We start from the raw sequence: 14,853 nt of genomic DNA on the forward strand, positions 1-14,853 counted from the left end.
TCCTCAGTACCTTGCTCTATGGCAGCGAGGCCTGGACAACGTATGTCAGTCAAGAGCGACGTCTCAATTCATTCCATCTTCGCTGCCTCCGGAGAATCCTTGGCATCAGGTGGCAGGACCGTATCTCCAACACAGAAGTCCTCGAGGCGGCCAACATCCCCAGCTTATACACACTACTGAGTCAGCGGCGCTTGAGATGGCTTGGCCATGTGAGCTGCATGGAAGATGGCAGGATCCCCAAAGACACATTGTACAGCGAGCTCGCCACTGGTATCAGACCCATCGGCCGTCCATGTCTCCGCTTTAAAGACGTCAGCAAAAGTGACATGAAATCCTGTGACATTGATCACAAGTCGTGGGAGTCAGTTGCCAGCGTTCGCCAGAGCTGGCGGGCAGCCATAAAGACGGGGCTAAAGTGTGGCGAGTCGAAGAGACTTAGTAGTTGGCAGGAAAAAAGACAGAGGCGCAAGGGGAGAGCCAACTGTGTAACAGCCCCAACAAACAAATTTCTCTGCAGCACCTGTGGAAGAGCCTGTCACTCTAGAATTGGCCTTTATAGCCACTCCAGGCGCTGCTTCACAAACCACTGACCACCTCCAGGCGCGTATCCATTGCCTCTGGAGATAAGGAGGCCAAAGAAGAAGCCGTCCATAATCGAAAACGATAGTTGTTGGAATGCAGAAAAAGGAACTAACAGATGACCGTTTTGAAGCTTTAATGTGCTGCGTTTGTCTGGGAAACCTTCCTTTTTGGTTCTAAGCTTTGAGGATTTATCTCGGAAAGAATAAGGAGTGACGTTTTTAAAGTTAGATTAGAGGCCAGGGAGAGGGGGCTTGCTGTTTTAAAAAAGTAACTAAGAATTAAAAAGACATTTTGTTCAAATCATGTTAAAAGAAAATGCAAGTATGTAAGCCATATACACAATATTACTTTAGCTGTGTTTTTAGATTTTGACTCCCTAGGTATTTATAACAGCTGTGAACAATTACAGGTAGCTGTGGGTTATTAAACATTAAGTCGTTGAATGAAGCCTATTGAATAAGCTGACACTGCTGTTGCTGTGCTGTGCAACCTGTCGAGTCATTGAATCAACATCAATACAAATGCTATAGTTTGTGTTTATAGTATTACTTCAGTAGATACGGCTTTTCATTTTTAAATGCACAATTTCGACTTCACACAAGATTTAAATACTGCATGCTGAAAATTGTCCGTTGATCATGTTTATGAAGTATTGCCTCAAAGCAAATTTACACACTGTCTGAAGGGGTGGTAGAGGCAGGAACCCTCACAACATTTAAGAAATATTTAGATGAGCATGCCAATGCATTCAAGGCTATGGGCCAAGTGCTGGAAAATGGGATTAGAATAGCTAGGTGCTTGATGGCTGGCACGGACACGATGGGCTGAAGGGCCTGTTTCTGTGCTGTATGACTCTATAACACTACCTTGTAAGCTGACTCAGTTTTCAAATTGGGAAATTATGGTGTGCATGCAGTTCACTGTTCCTAGTGCTAAAGTTTTCAAAACTTGTGATTGTTTGTATTAAACTTCAGTTGCTGCGGTTAAGAATTCTGATCTAAGAAGCAAAGCTTATAGTTGAGCATTGGTTTTCACTCATCTGCGCTGTTGATTTTTCGTTTGCTTCTTTCTGATTTTTTTCCTGTTTCCCCCTCTAAAGGTATTGGATTGCTTGCTCGGGCACCAGCTATCCTCTGTAACCATTATTGACACTTGATCCTTGATACTGGGTGTGCTGTTTGGCAGCCAAGCCTGATTTTATCATTACATGGCTTCCTCACGTGCACACACAGCAAGGTAGTGATCTGGAATGGAAACCTTCGATGATTTCCTCTTTCCTAATTCTGAAAGCTCATTCTAATGTGCCTAATGCTAGCCCTCGCTGGGTTCCGTATAGACTGAGGAAGGATCCTGGGTCCTCCTGGATCTATCTGACTCACTGAGTCATCAGAGGAGGACTTTTCTCATGGATTTTACTATTACTGATTACTTGGTTCAACATGGGTCCATGTTCCTTTGGCATATTGACTAGAGAAAGTGTCTTTGTCACACAGGCATCTAGACTTCTTAAGATAAAACTAACGAGAAACAATTTATTTACTTTGTGTTTAAATATTGACTGCTAAAAATTGAGAATTTTTTTATAAACTGATTTCTCATGACTTTTTAATGACAATTCTTGCATAAATGAGAAATTAGACTGCAATGGAGAATGGAAGCTGTTTAGCAAAACACAAAGTTGTACTTGTTTCAACATGATTATAAAAAATGAAGTTCTATACCCGTATTCAATTTTTTTATTACTTTAAACATTTTTTTTGCATCCTTATACTTAAGGTGAGAGATGTCACTTTGGAGAAATCACCCAAAGTCAACATCAAGCTTTCTCAGGTCAGGTAAAGCATGGATGAGTGGGTCTAAAGTAAGTGATAACTGGTGCAGGTGTAATGTACTTTTGCATCAATGCTAACTGGTTTTGTGTGCATTTCAATGCTAAAGTCGCAGTATAACTAAGAAAATGATCAGGTGAATTGGAGTAGTGAGCTTTGAGAGATACTCCAGAAGATCATCTCTCATCAGTTTGAGTTGCCACAGAGTGCAATATAGACCAGTCTAAAGCGACCTTTACCTTCTCGTGGGCTACTAGGGATTGGCAATAAATGTTGGCTTTGCCTGCAACACCCACATCCTGTGAATGAATAAATACATGTGTTTTGAAATCATCTGTTCTAAGATTGCAATGTGATTCCAGCTTCATGCAATGCACTTCTACTGTACTGTTGTGATTTTTTTTTTTCCCCCTCTCTCATCTGCTTCCACCACCCCCCCAAAACCACACTTGATGGTTGTAATTTTTGGCCTATTTTGGTGAGGTTGCACTTTAGTACACTCACTTAGAACATATTTGAAATCAAACCATCCCATATTAATTCCTATAGGAACCTTAGAGTTATCAGTAAAAAGAGACTTTCATCTCACTAGTCTGGGTTAGTTTTGAACAGAGGTCAAAAGGCATTGTGCTAACCCATTGAATCATCTAGTCCCTACCTTTTATTTTTTTCTCACACATTGTCGTTTTCTTACACAAATTAAGTCACTTGTTGAAAGAATGTGAATTGCTGAAATGGTTTTGAACCTGCGGCAAAAGTGAATGTTCTGTAAATCGAGCAAGGTGTAACTTTTCCTCAAATTATTGACTGAATAAGTTAAATAGTGTGAAAGGTTTATAAATAGGCCAAGGAAGAAAGGCCAGGACATAAAGGTGTTCTCTGATTAGTGGGTGGGCTTTGGTTGCTACAGTAACATCATCCTGTGTTGCTTGGCAGGAGCAGCCGGGTTATTCCATAAATCATTCCTGTCATAGCTGATGGTGATGCATTCCATCTGCTCTATCAGTACATACCACACTCTGCAGAGTACAAATCCCATGTTTTAGTCCATCTGTTTTTCTTGACTTTATGCAATTGTTTCAACATTAAATTTGTAATACGAAAATTTTTGAGGAAAAAAAAACACCTGTTTTAAATTATCAACTGACCAAAATATGTTTCATATCTACCACCAAATCATTTTCTACCAAGCAGAATTGATTTGTTTTTGTGCATATATTCCCAAAAGAAAACTCAGTTCCATGTATAATGCCTGTCTTGGCCTTTCGAGACTGAATTACTGTAGAGATTTGAAGATTGAATTTTGGAGATAATTTTGTTGAGAGTTTACATACTAATTTTGAAAACCAAGGTAATTTGATGAAGATATATGAGAATAATTTTATCTCTTGATGTGTTGGAGAGCTTTAATGTCACTTTGAGCGCCTTAACAAAAGTTTCCACGCCCAGCTTGTGCGCTCAAGAGCCTGGAACTGTATCTGAAGAGACATTCAAGGATAGTTGCTATAACCACTATCATAAAAGCCCGTTTACAAGATTGACTTTGTGCTGTGGGATACCACAATGCTATTTTGCAAATTGCCATCAGGCGATATTATGATTGATCGGGTATCTGTTAAAACTGCAAGTTGGTATCCTTTAGGTTGGACTCTTCAAGAGTTTTTCATCATCTTAACCACATGGGGGCAGCCCACTTGTGTCTTCAGGAATTCCTCATGTATCTGTCTCAGATGACTGGTTGGTAACATTCCATCCTTGCCCTTGTATTTCATGGGAGGCAAGCTTAATTTTTTGCTGTTAATTTTTTTAGGTGGCTTAGTTATGATGAGAATTAGGGACATTATCCTGGAAGTATTAGGTTATTTAAACCATCTATGCAATTTACTCTTGAATCCATGATTGGAGAGCGGGTCAGCAGAGGCAAGTGAGCACTTGAGTTGGTGGTTGTTAAAAGAACAAAGCTGCATCACATTAGCATTGCCTGACCTCTGGACTTGATGAAATAACTTTGTCATTTTTATCTCACCATTCAAAGTCATTAAGTTCTAGCCTAATGGACAGTATAAACACGGCTATTGTAAAGTTTATAATCAAGCTTATGATTGTATAATCGGACTTCTTTTGAATGTCGCAAAACTAACTGATTGTCATAAAGAAATTTGACATTGCACAGTCTATGGTTGCTAAATTTGCTCATGACACAAAGATAAGTAGGAAAGTAAGTTGTGAAGAGTACATGAGGCTACAAAGGGATATAGATAGGTTAAGTGAGAGGCAAAAATCTGGCAAATGGAGTGTAATGTGGGAAAATGTGAAATTGTCCATTTTGGCAGGAAGAATAAAAAAAGTATATTATCTAAATGGAGAGAGATTGCAGTGCTCTTAGATGCAAAGGGATCTGGGTGTCCTAGTGCATGAATTGCCAAGGGTTAGTATGCAGGTTCAGCAAGTAATTAGGAAAGCTAATAGAATGTCATCATTTATTGTGAGGGGAATTGAATACAAAGGTAGGAAGGTTATGTTTCAGCATTGGTGAGACCACATCTGGAGTGGAGTACTGTGTACAGTATTGGTCTCCTCATTTAAGGAAGGATGTAAATGCGTTGGAAGCAGTTCAGAGAAGGTTTACTAGACTTATACCTGGAATGGAAAGGTTGGACAGGCTAGACTTGTATCTGCTGGAGTTTAGAAGAGTAAGAGGCAACTTGATTGAAACATATAAGATCCTGAGGGGTCTTGACAGGGTGGATGTGGAAAGGATGTTTCCTCTTGTGGGAGAATCTAGAACTAGGGGTCACTGTTTAAAAATAAGGGGTCGCCCATTTAAGACAGCGATGAGAAATTTTTTCTGAGGATCGTGAGTCATTAGAACTCTTCCTCAATAGATGGTGGAAGCAGGGTCTTTGATTATTCTTAAGGCAGAGGTAGATAGATTCTTGACAAGCAAGGGGGTGGAAGGTTATTTGGGGGTAGGTGGGAATGTGGCGTCGAGGTTACAGTCAGATCAGCCATGATCTTATTGATTGGCGGAGCAGGCTCGAGGGGCTGAGTGACCTCCTGCTCCTAGATAATATTCCTTGGAGATTCAGTAGGTGCCATGAATCTGAAAGCTACCTATATTTATGTGCTTATCAGAGGATCACAATGTTTTGGACCTTCTAGGTGGCAAGCATGTGTAAACAGTTGAGGATGCAACTGGCCTTCTCTGTACTTAGTTCACGCACTCTTGTATGCAATATATTTGTGCAAACATCATTGAAGATCCTGTCTGCCCATTGTTGTGGAAGGGAGGATCAAACAGACGGAATAACAGCATTGTAATTGGGCTATTGCAATTTTAATTGGCTGTCTTACAAACTAAATGTAGACTGAGTTTCTTGATTTACAAACATTGAAACTTACCACTTCAAAATGGGAATGAATTTGAGTCTTTCAAGAAAATCAGATATCTCAATTTTGTGAATTGTAGTATTATCAGATCAACCCCTCTCTCTGTTGGATATTGATTGGATTAGGTAGTGGTGGTGAGCCCTCTCTGATCATATGTCAGGATTTTTGATATTTATTTTCTTCTAAGAAAGAATTTTGGGTTTGAATTGCATTTAAAGTTGTGTTTTAAAACTGGGTATATTCACATGGGGTTAAAAAGGAAAGCCACAGGCTGCAGGCTCTTGATATGTATTAAAGCCAGATAAGCCAGTTTGGGAAATATCTCGCTAAATTTATTTCAAACTGATACTAGAAGGAGCAATTGTCTCATCCCAGGCCCAGTCGCCAGAATGACCAAGGACATTCAGCAATTCTTATCTTCGCTTTGGTGGCCATTAAATACTTACACCCAGAGTCATAGAGAGATACAGCACTGAAACAGACCCACCGCGTCTGTGCCAACCATCAACCACCCATTTATACTAATCCTACATTAATCCCATATTCCCTACCACATCCCCACCTTCCCTCAATTCTCCTACCACCTACCTACACTAGAGGCAATTTACAATGGCCAATTTGCCTATCAACCTGCAAGTCTTTGGCTGTGGGAGGAAACCGGAGCACCCGGCGGAAACCCACGTGGTCACAGGGAGAACTTGCAAACTCCACACCGTCAGTACCCAGAACTGAACGGGTCGCTGGAGCTGTGAGGCTGCGGTGCTAACCACTGCGTCACTGGTGCTGCCCTTTAAATTCAACCAGCTGCCGTGGTGGGATTTGAACCCATGTCTCCAAGGTACAGGCCTCTGGATTACTAGAATGCCATCCTCTCCCCATAGCAATGAGATAAGTGACAGAAAACCTATTTTTTTTATTTTTTAGTGGTGTTGGCTATGGGATTCATATTGGCCAGGATGCTGGGAGAACACCCCTGCTCTTCTTTGAATAGTTCCATCAGATTTTTTTACATCCACCTGAGAGCAAACAGGGCCTTGGTTTAATACCTGTTGAGGTTCCATTCATGTGGCACAACATGAGGTGTTTGTGGAGAATATACTGCTGGGACAGGGAGTAATTGGTTTGGTTGACAGGCCTACTAATAAACAGCTGCATGGAAAAGTCAGATATTGGACCACTGTTTCCTGGGGTCAGAATTAGCAAAAGAGAGGGAAAAACCCGATGCTCAGGAACCTGGAACTGGAATCTAAAAATGCAGATGATCAGGTTTTGCTATCAAAAGTAACGTGAAAGAAAAGTAATACCACAACAAATAAGGTGTTTTTTTTTCTAAAATTTTCAAAGATAATTACGAGTGAGCTATAAGTATGTATGATTTGTTTTGACTATTACTCTGCATGTTCTTTTGCTGTCTGTGAAATCAGCTTAACCATTAGTATATAGCCTCATACAAAATACTTTGTTACACCTTTGAAAAGATGGAAAAGATGCACTTAATGTGAAAGATGCAACATCCACTTCAGATCACCAAATGGTCCTATTATTGGATCACACTATTGTATCAATTAGATAATGGCAGTATAGACGCACTTGTGAAGCAAAGACATTCAGACTGCTTGTGGGAGTGACGAGCACAACTGACATCAATCCATGGATGAGTCAGAACTTCCTACAGTTAAGCATTGGCAAAGTCAGTCATGCTTCTTGCCCAAATGCCTTCCACCAAAACCTCATTACCCATCTTCTCTTCCCATCTGCTCACTCAAGTTAAATGGAATAGAAGGCAGTCTCTGTTCTCTTTGACCTGAAGGTAATATCAAACAGCATGCTTTCACCTTGGCAACAGTGCTAGAGTTTTCCCCCATTTCATCTGCTCTGCTGCTTGTAGTCTTATCCATGCTTTAGATAATTCAAAATTCAATCTCTCAAACTTCCTCCTCACTAGCTTCCTACACTCCTTTCTATACTATAGCTTGCCAAGAATTTCACCGCTGACATTCTGTCCCATGCTCTCATCACCCTCTTGTCACTGGCTTCCACTTGCACCCTAGTTCCCAACACCTACAATTCAAAATTTTTGTCTTCATTTATAAATCCCTCCATGGCTTTACTGATCCCTATCTCTTCAATCTCCTCCAGCTCTAGGTTGGAGCTCGAGCTTTGCAATCTTTCGTGCGTCTTCTCTACTTGGCATTTCTCACCTGATGACAAGCTTTCAGCTATCCTTTGGAACTCCATCCATAAACCTTTTCACTTTGCTACTTACTTTTAAAGCCTCTTCAAAGCAGAGCTTTGCAACCCTATATTTAGTTATCACTTCTAATTTTGTTACTGTTCTCTTATATGTAAAGCACTTTAGGATGTTTTGTTACGTTAAGCATACTATTTAAATACGAGTTGTTTCCTTGTGTGTATTGGAAAGGATGCAGAGACAAACAGTAAGAATAATCCCAATGATAGAAGAGATGAATTATGAGCAAAGATTAGAGAAACAAACTGTACAGATTAGAAATAAGGTTGAAGGGACCTCAAATTCATTTATTAAATGATGTATAAAGTACACCGAGTTTACTCATTTTAGTGGGACCAGAAGACATAATTTCACATCAGTGAAAAGTAAAGACAAAGATGGGAGCGATCAACATACAGTTATGTGCTAGACTGAGAGAAATTGGTGAGTAAAGGGGCAAGCTTTCATGAGCTGACTTGCCTTTTCTCTATAGGGGTAAAAGAGCAGCTTGATTAGTCAAAACTGATGTCTTTTAGGCTGGATTTGGTTTTGAACCATATATTATGCACTGTTGTGTTGCATTAATTAAAAGTAATTTGATGAACGTGATATTGCACAGTCTGGACACCATAACAATGAAATTAAAATGCCATTTGCACACTGAGATCAGATTACTGCATTTAACTCATCGCCAAATGTCTCGTGTATGACGCACATCGTGCAGGGAATTTTAAATTAGCATTTGTGAGAGTTCCAGGGTCTACTACAATTGCACGAACGTTCCATAATCTTAGTGCAGAATCAAATGTTCATAAATTGGGTATTTCTCTCCATTATTGCATAGATACTGAAGGTTTATCGAAAGATGCACAGTAGATTTCAGGGGAATTCCATATGTTGTATTATATTTCCTATATCTAGCAATTTGTTTGCAGTTAGCTCCCAAAAGCATTTCTTTATGAAAGGAGCATTTTATAGTTGGTTTGCAATTAGCTGCGGTTTCGCTTGTCAAATATTTATTCATGTTTACTTTTGTGTTCTCTTAATTTTATCTTGTTGAGTTTTCCAGTCTTTCCTGCTAGTCATGTTCAATTTTACACTGAGTATGAAACAACACATTGAAGTAGAAACTTTAATGATTACTTGAGGTGTTCCTTTCTCTCCTCTCTTTTTTCAAGATGATTTGAAGGACACCACATCAAAATAAAACTGCCATACATCTCTCCTGATTCTTCGCACTCCCCAAACTTAATAATATTTGGTGAACAGGTTTTGTTGATCATAGTTTCCTATTAATAAAGGGTCCTGATTATTCTTAATCTGTCGAACTATAACTCCATTCCTACATGCTACTTTTCATACATTACCTTATGCAAACATACTTTACTGTTGTCTTTCCTGTGGATATTCAGTAGTAACCAAGGAAACATACTATCTTTTTTTACCTAAATAAAACACATCTTGAGTGAAACGTTACTGGAAAACAGTAAAATTCTGTATTTTAGTCAATCCCCAGATTAAAATCTAGACATTTGTGCCACTCTGATGGATTTTACTGAACATTTGCCAAGCAATATTCCTTTAAAGCTTTGCCCACAGCTTTGTACTGAAGCAAAAGCATCTTTTTTTTTCATTGTTTAGTGCTAATTCAGAATACTTGTGTTTCCAACAAGATTTTTTTTAAACTAATTTTTTTTTCATATTAACCTTTTATTGTAATAGTGAAGGTTCTGCATTATGGATTTGAATAGCCCAAGAAGTCTGGACATCATGTTGGTTTGTTCACCTAAGATAATGACTATGATAAATAATGCACAAATTAAATTGTGGTTTCAATAAAATTAGCATAGTAAAGGTTATGTGAAATCTAAATGCAGTGTGTACATGAACAAAAGAAAACCATCAGCTATGAGCTCTAGGGATAGGCTTTTTGGGAAGACCATTGTATGGATATGATCATAATCCCTTCTTAATTGTACAGTGGCGTATTGATACCCTAGTGGCCAGAATAAATCATCACTGGTAAAGCGTGCCATGTTTGTTGAAGAAAGAGTGGGTTCTGGTGAAAACTTATTTTTATTCAAATTACTTTTAAACTTATTGCTTATTGGAGCCAATCATTTGAATTTCTTTTTATGAGGTTCCCATTTGTGCTGACATAAAAATCAAAGCTGCACTGTAGGGGCTTTTTATTGCAGGGAATGGAGTCCATTCTTGACTCGGTGATATAGTTTGATCAGGCATTCCACCATTCCAGCTCCTTCCTCCTTTGTGTTGCATTCTAGTGTGGGGAAATGAATTAATGGTTAGGACCAGACTAACGTTGCAGGATTCCCATAGCTACTGAAAAGTCAGTGTTTATGTGGTAGTATTTCATAAGAACGTAATATAAGAACTAGGAGCAGGAGTAGGCAATTCAGCCCCTCGAGCCTGCTCCGCCATTCAATACGATCATGGCTGATCTCATCTCTGCCTCAACACTTTCCTCCATAACCCTTCGACCCATTTCTAATTTAAAAATTTGTCTATTTCCTCCTTTTAACTTACTCAATGTCCCAGCATCCACCACACTCAGGTAGTGAATTCCACAGACTCTCAACCCTTTGAGGAAGTAATTTCTCCTTATCTCTGTTTTAAATCTGCTTATCCTAAAACTATGACCTCTCGTTCTAGATTGCCCCACCAGAGGAAACACCCTCTCCATGTCTCCTTTGTCAATCCCCTTAATCATCTTATATACCTCAATTAGATATCCTCTCATTCTTCTAAACTCCAGAGAGTAAAGGCCTAAACTGCTCATCTCTTGTCCTAAGACAAACCCTTCATCTCTGGAATCAATCTAGTGAACCTCCTCTGAACTGCCTCCAATGCAACTACATCCCTCCTCAAGAGGACCAAATCTGTACACAATACTCCAAGTGTGGTCTCTAATGCCTTGTACAGTTGCAGCAACACTTCCCTACTTTTATACTCTATTCCTTTAGCAATAAATGCCAAAATTCCATTTGTCTTCCTTATTACCTGCTGCACCTGCATACTAGTTTTCTGCAATTCATGCACAAGGACACCCAGATCCCTCTGCACCGAAGCACTTTGAAGTTTCTTTCCATTTAGATCATTTGCTTTTCTATTCTTCCGACCAAAATGGATAATCTCTCACTTATCCACATTAAACTCCATCTGCCACATTTTGGCCCATTCACCTAACCTATCCATATGCACTTGTAAATTTCTTATTTATTTATTGCAACTTACTATCCCACCTATTTTAGTGTCATCTGCAAATTTGGCTGTAGTACCTTCTATCCCTGCATCCAAGTCATTAATATAGATTGTCAATAGTTGGGGCCCGAGGACCGAACCCTGTGGCACCCCACTAGTTACATCTTGCCAACCAGAAAAGGACCCACTTATCCCGACTCTGTTTTCTGTTGGTTCGCACCCAAGTTCAGAAAATCCCCAATGCAGGGAAAAGTGCCTCTTTGTCCAGAAAATTGAGAAAGCGGATAACTGGAATTGCAAAAAGAACCATTCTGAAGCTCTTATAAATAAGAGTGGCTTTCTTAGTAGGCTTGCTCAACCAAGTTAGTGCAGCGCTCAACAAAGTTTCTACAGCAGTCAAAGCTGTGCTCAGGCAAATGAGGATTTATATCACCCTCTTTTTCCATCATCCATTGTGGACTGCCTTGACACAAACTGGGGCAGCAGCTTTGCATTGTATAGATCGACATGGATGAGAAATTCAGGGTACCCTATAAGATCCTTTTATAGGAAGGGGCATGTTGATCAGATTGAAGTTTGAAGGGCTTTAAAAGGAAACAAAACCTGAAATTTGTCCCAAGGGAAATGTCTAAAATGAACCTTGCAAAAGTGACACCAGATCAGTGACATGTTTCCAACGATTTTCAGAGTGTACGGACCAATACACAACTCTTGTCCAATGAGATACAGAAAGTCAGTATAACTTAAAATTCTGCAATCCTGTATTGTAATCCAAAAGGTATGTGATAATTCAGTACTGGACCCAAGTGTCCTGAGCTCCTTTGTAGTCATAAAGCCAATTCAGGATACTACTGCAGATTAGTCAGTGCACTTGGGTGAATGGTGAAAGCCCTGGATCTCAAATAAGTACATTTGAACACAGGTATTGAAGAGCCCACAGAAAATACCTGACCTTTTCATCTCTCGTACAAATGATCGTATTTTACCGTTATCCTTTATATGGGTTATAACAACAATTAGATTATATTAATTAAATTGTTGTCTTGTTCTGGTCTGGTAGCTAACACTTTAATTCAGGCATGATACACAATGTGTAAAGGACTCGTGCACTTACCAGCCTATACTGAAAGATATACAGAAATGTATATTGTGGAATTTGCTGTGATTTTCAAGACTCAAGTTTGTGAGGGGGACTGACACATTTCAAACATATGGATTTTGTGATTTTAGATATGACAGCGACTTAGGTTTTCATAACTGCCAGCCATACAAAAATTAACAGTTATTTTAAGTAGGTTTACCATATAGTTAGCACCATATTATTGGTTTCCATTTCAAGAAAATGGTTACTAGATATTCTACTGCAGGAAAAAAGTTCACTTATTTAACAAATGCAGAATAGTTTAGCAAGGTCTTGTGATGTGCCATTGCTGAAGGACTGGAGAGAGATCCTGTGAAGGCATAGGGTAATTGCAATAGCTTTGGAATAATAAGGATTTTGTTTGTTTCTGCTAGTGAATGCATAGTCAAAGGCATTGAGTGTCACAACTCTGCTATCAGTGATCTAGGGGGCAAGAACAAGAGCATCTAGAGGAAAGAAGGGAATTATTAAATGTACAACAATGACTACAAAATTCCTCACCAATTCTAGATACTCAGACCAATGCACCGCCATGATTTGTCCTAATCTATACAACAAAGCTCCCTCCATGCTACTCCCGAGCATCCCATCCAACAGATGGTAAACCTTTTAAGAAAAAGGAACTCTATCGTAAGTTGAGAAACATCCCGTGTAGAACCAGTGGAGAACAAAACCTTTATTGGAACTCATTTCTTGACATGTGTTGTCATTTCACTGCCGTTGGAGTGCTTAAAGACTATTCAGATTGAATAATCTGGAACAAAGTTCAGGCATCATAATATACATACATATGGCATGGACTCGGTGGGCCAAATGGCCTCCATCTGTGCCCTAAATGGCTGACATCCTCTGACTCCATGAATCCTGCACCTTTTAGATGACTCACTCAGAAACAAATGATTTGAATAATCTTATCCACAGGAACAACATGGTGTGTAAACAAGAAAAATTGTTTTACTAAACTATCAATTGGTATCACTATGTTCTGAGATTCCTGTTTTCCTCTGGTAGGAGTTGAGTAATCTAGAAAGTCTAGCTTGGTGAAATGGGCCTGGAAGGCCAAGACCTTTATTTTTCAGTTAATTGCTGCCTTAGATTTGAAGTTTTTAATGAGCAATGCATGCATTTCTCTCTCTAAACAGCTAATATTACTTTACTTGATTATGGTATGATGTCTAATGGGACAAAAACAACCAGGGAAAGTTGCAACACGCGATACATGTGTTTTGATGATTTTGTGAGCCGATCTGTGGGAAGTTTCTCTTAAACCTATCTCTAAGGCAGATACCTGAAACCTCGTTAAGGATATCGTCATGTCCTGAGTTGTCAGAACAAGAAGTGCTGTTAGCCATCTTTGGCATTGAAGTTTTCAGAGTCGCAATGCTGCTTTCTGTTCTGTTTGGGAATTGTGTGTGCAGTTTGAATGTGGCATAATATTAGATTACTTGTTACATGCATAGTCGTATGTATTTTTCAAAAGGAATTGAAAGTACAAAGCTTTGTTTTTTATTCTCCATCTTGTTGTTTCTTGCTCCTTGCTATGGGCTGTGCATGGGACGTGAATTTGTTCAAGGTATTTTCATTGTGGGTGATTATCTTGTCATCTTCATTACACACTGATAACGGCAAATTGTAATTGTATGTGAAGACTGAGTAACTTATTAATAAGTCCATACTTCTAAGTAATCTAACATTATTGCTTGCACTAAAATAAAAGCAAAATACTGCGGATGCTGGAAATCCTCAGTTTCTTTGTGTCTGTCTCTTTGAAGAGAGTTTAGACCTTCAGGGAGTGCCAGTGATGGCAGACACGCTCTCGTACTATTGTCGGCATTCCCAAATGTATGCTACCTGACCTCCAGAGTACCAAAGGCCCATTTTCTGTGTTGAAAACATATTTATTTGGGCCCACATGAGTACTTGTCCACTGCTTACTTCATGCTGCAATGTCCTGAAGCTGGCCCCATTCTGAGCATGCAAAACAGTCTCTAAGCAAAGGCCTGTAAACTCCTGTCACAACATGCATCTATTTTTCAATTTCTGGAGGGAAAGTGGAACTAAATGCTGATATAAATCTGGGAGAGTGGTACAAGTTGATCACTTTGGTGTCCTTCTAATGGGACCTGAATAGTAAAGATTAAAAGACCTCAGGAAATTGATGCAATGGATAGTGGGACATCATTAGAAAGTATGCGAGTATGCGTTAGAATGTTAAGCTGTATTCTATAACTCCTTTGAAGTTGTGGCAATAAAGGCTGGTGGATATAATTTTTTTTCGACCACATTTGAAAGCAACAGAAGTGAAGGCAAATTTAGGAGCCATATTTTCAAATTGTGTTTTTTTTTTTGCAGATTTATTCACCTGATCATACCAATAGTAGTTTCCCATCAAATCCATCAACGCCAGTTGGATCACCATCACCTTTACCTGGTAAGATTTGACTTAGTTTGATACATTG

The 14,853-nt window shown here is 39.3% G+C and overlaps 1 protein-coding gene across 23 annotated transcripts in view; it reads left to right on the forward strand.

Annotated features, from left to right (window-relative positions):
• tcf12 (transcription factor 12) overlaps positions 1-14,853 on the forward strand; it is a 455,542-nt gene that overhangs the window by 336,870 nt on the left and 103,819 nt on the right. For all 23 annotated transcript variants that reach the window (XM_068017858.1, XM_068017857.1, XM_068017856.1 and 20 more), the window contains one exon: positions 14,747-14,825. In XM_068017858.1, the coding sequence (XP_067873959.1) occupies positions 14,747-14,825 (79 nt within the window). The remainder of the gene's footprint in view (positions 1-14,746; positions 14,826-14,853) is intronic.

This window comes from Heterodontus francisci, chromosome 38, assembly GCF_036365525.1.
Source record: "Heterodontus francisci isolate sHetFra1 chromosome 38, sHetFra1.hap1, whole genome shotgun sequence".
In the NCBI taxonomy this organism is placed as follows: Eukaryota; Metazoa; Chordata; class Chondrichthyes; order Heterodontiformes; family Heterodontidae; genus Heterodontus; species Heterodontus francisci.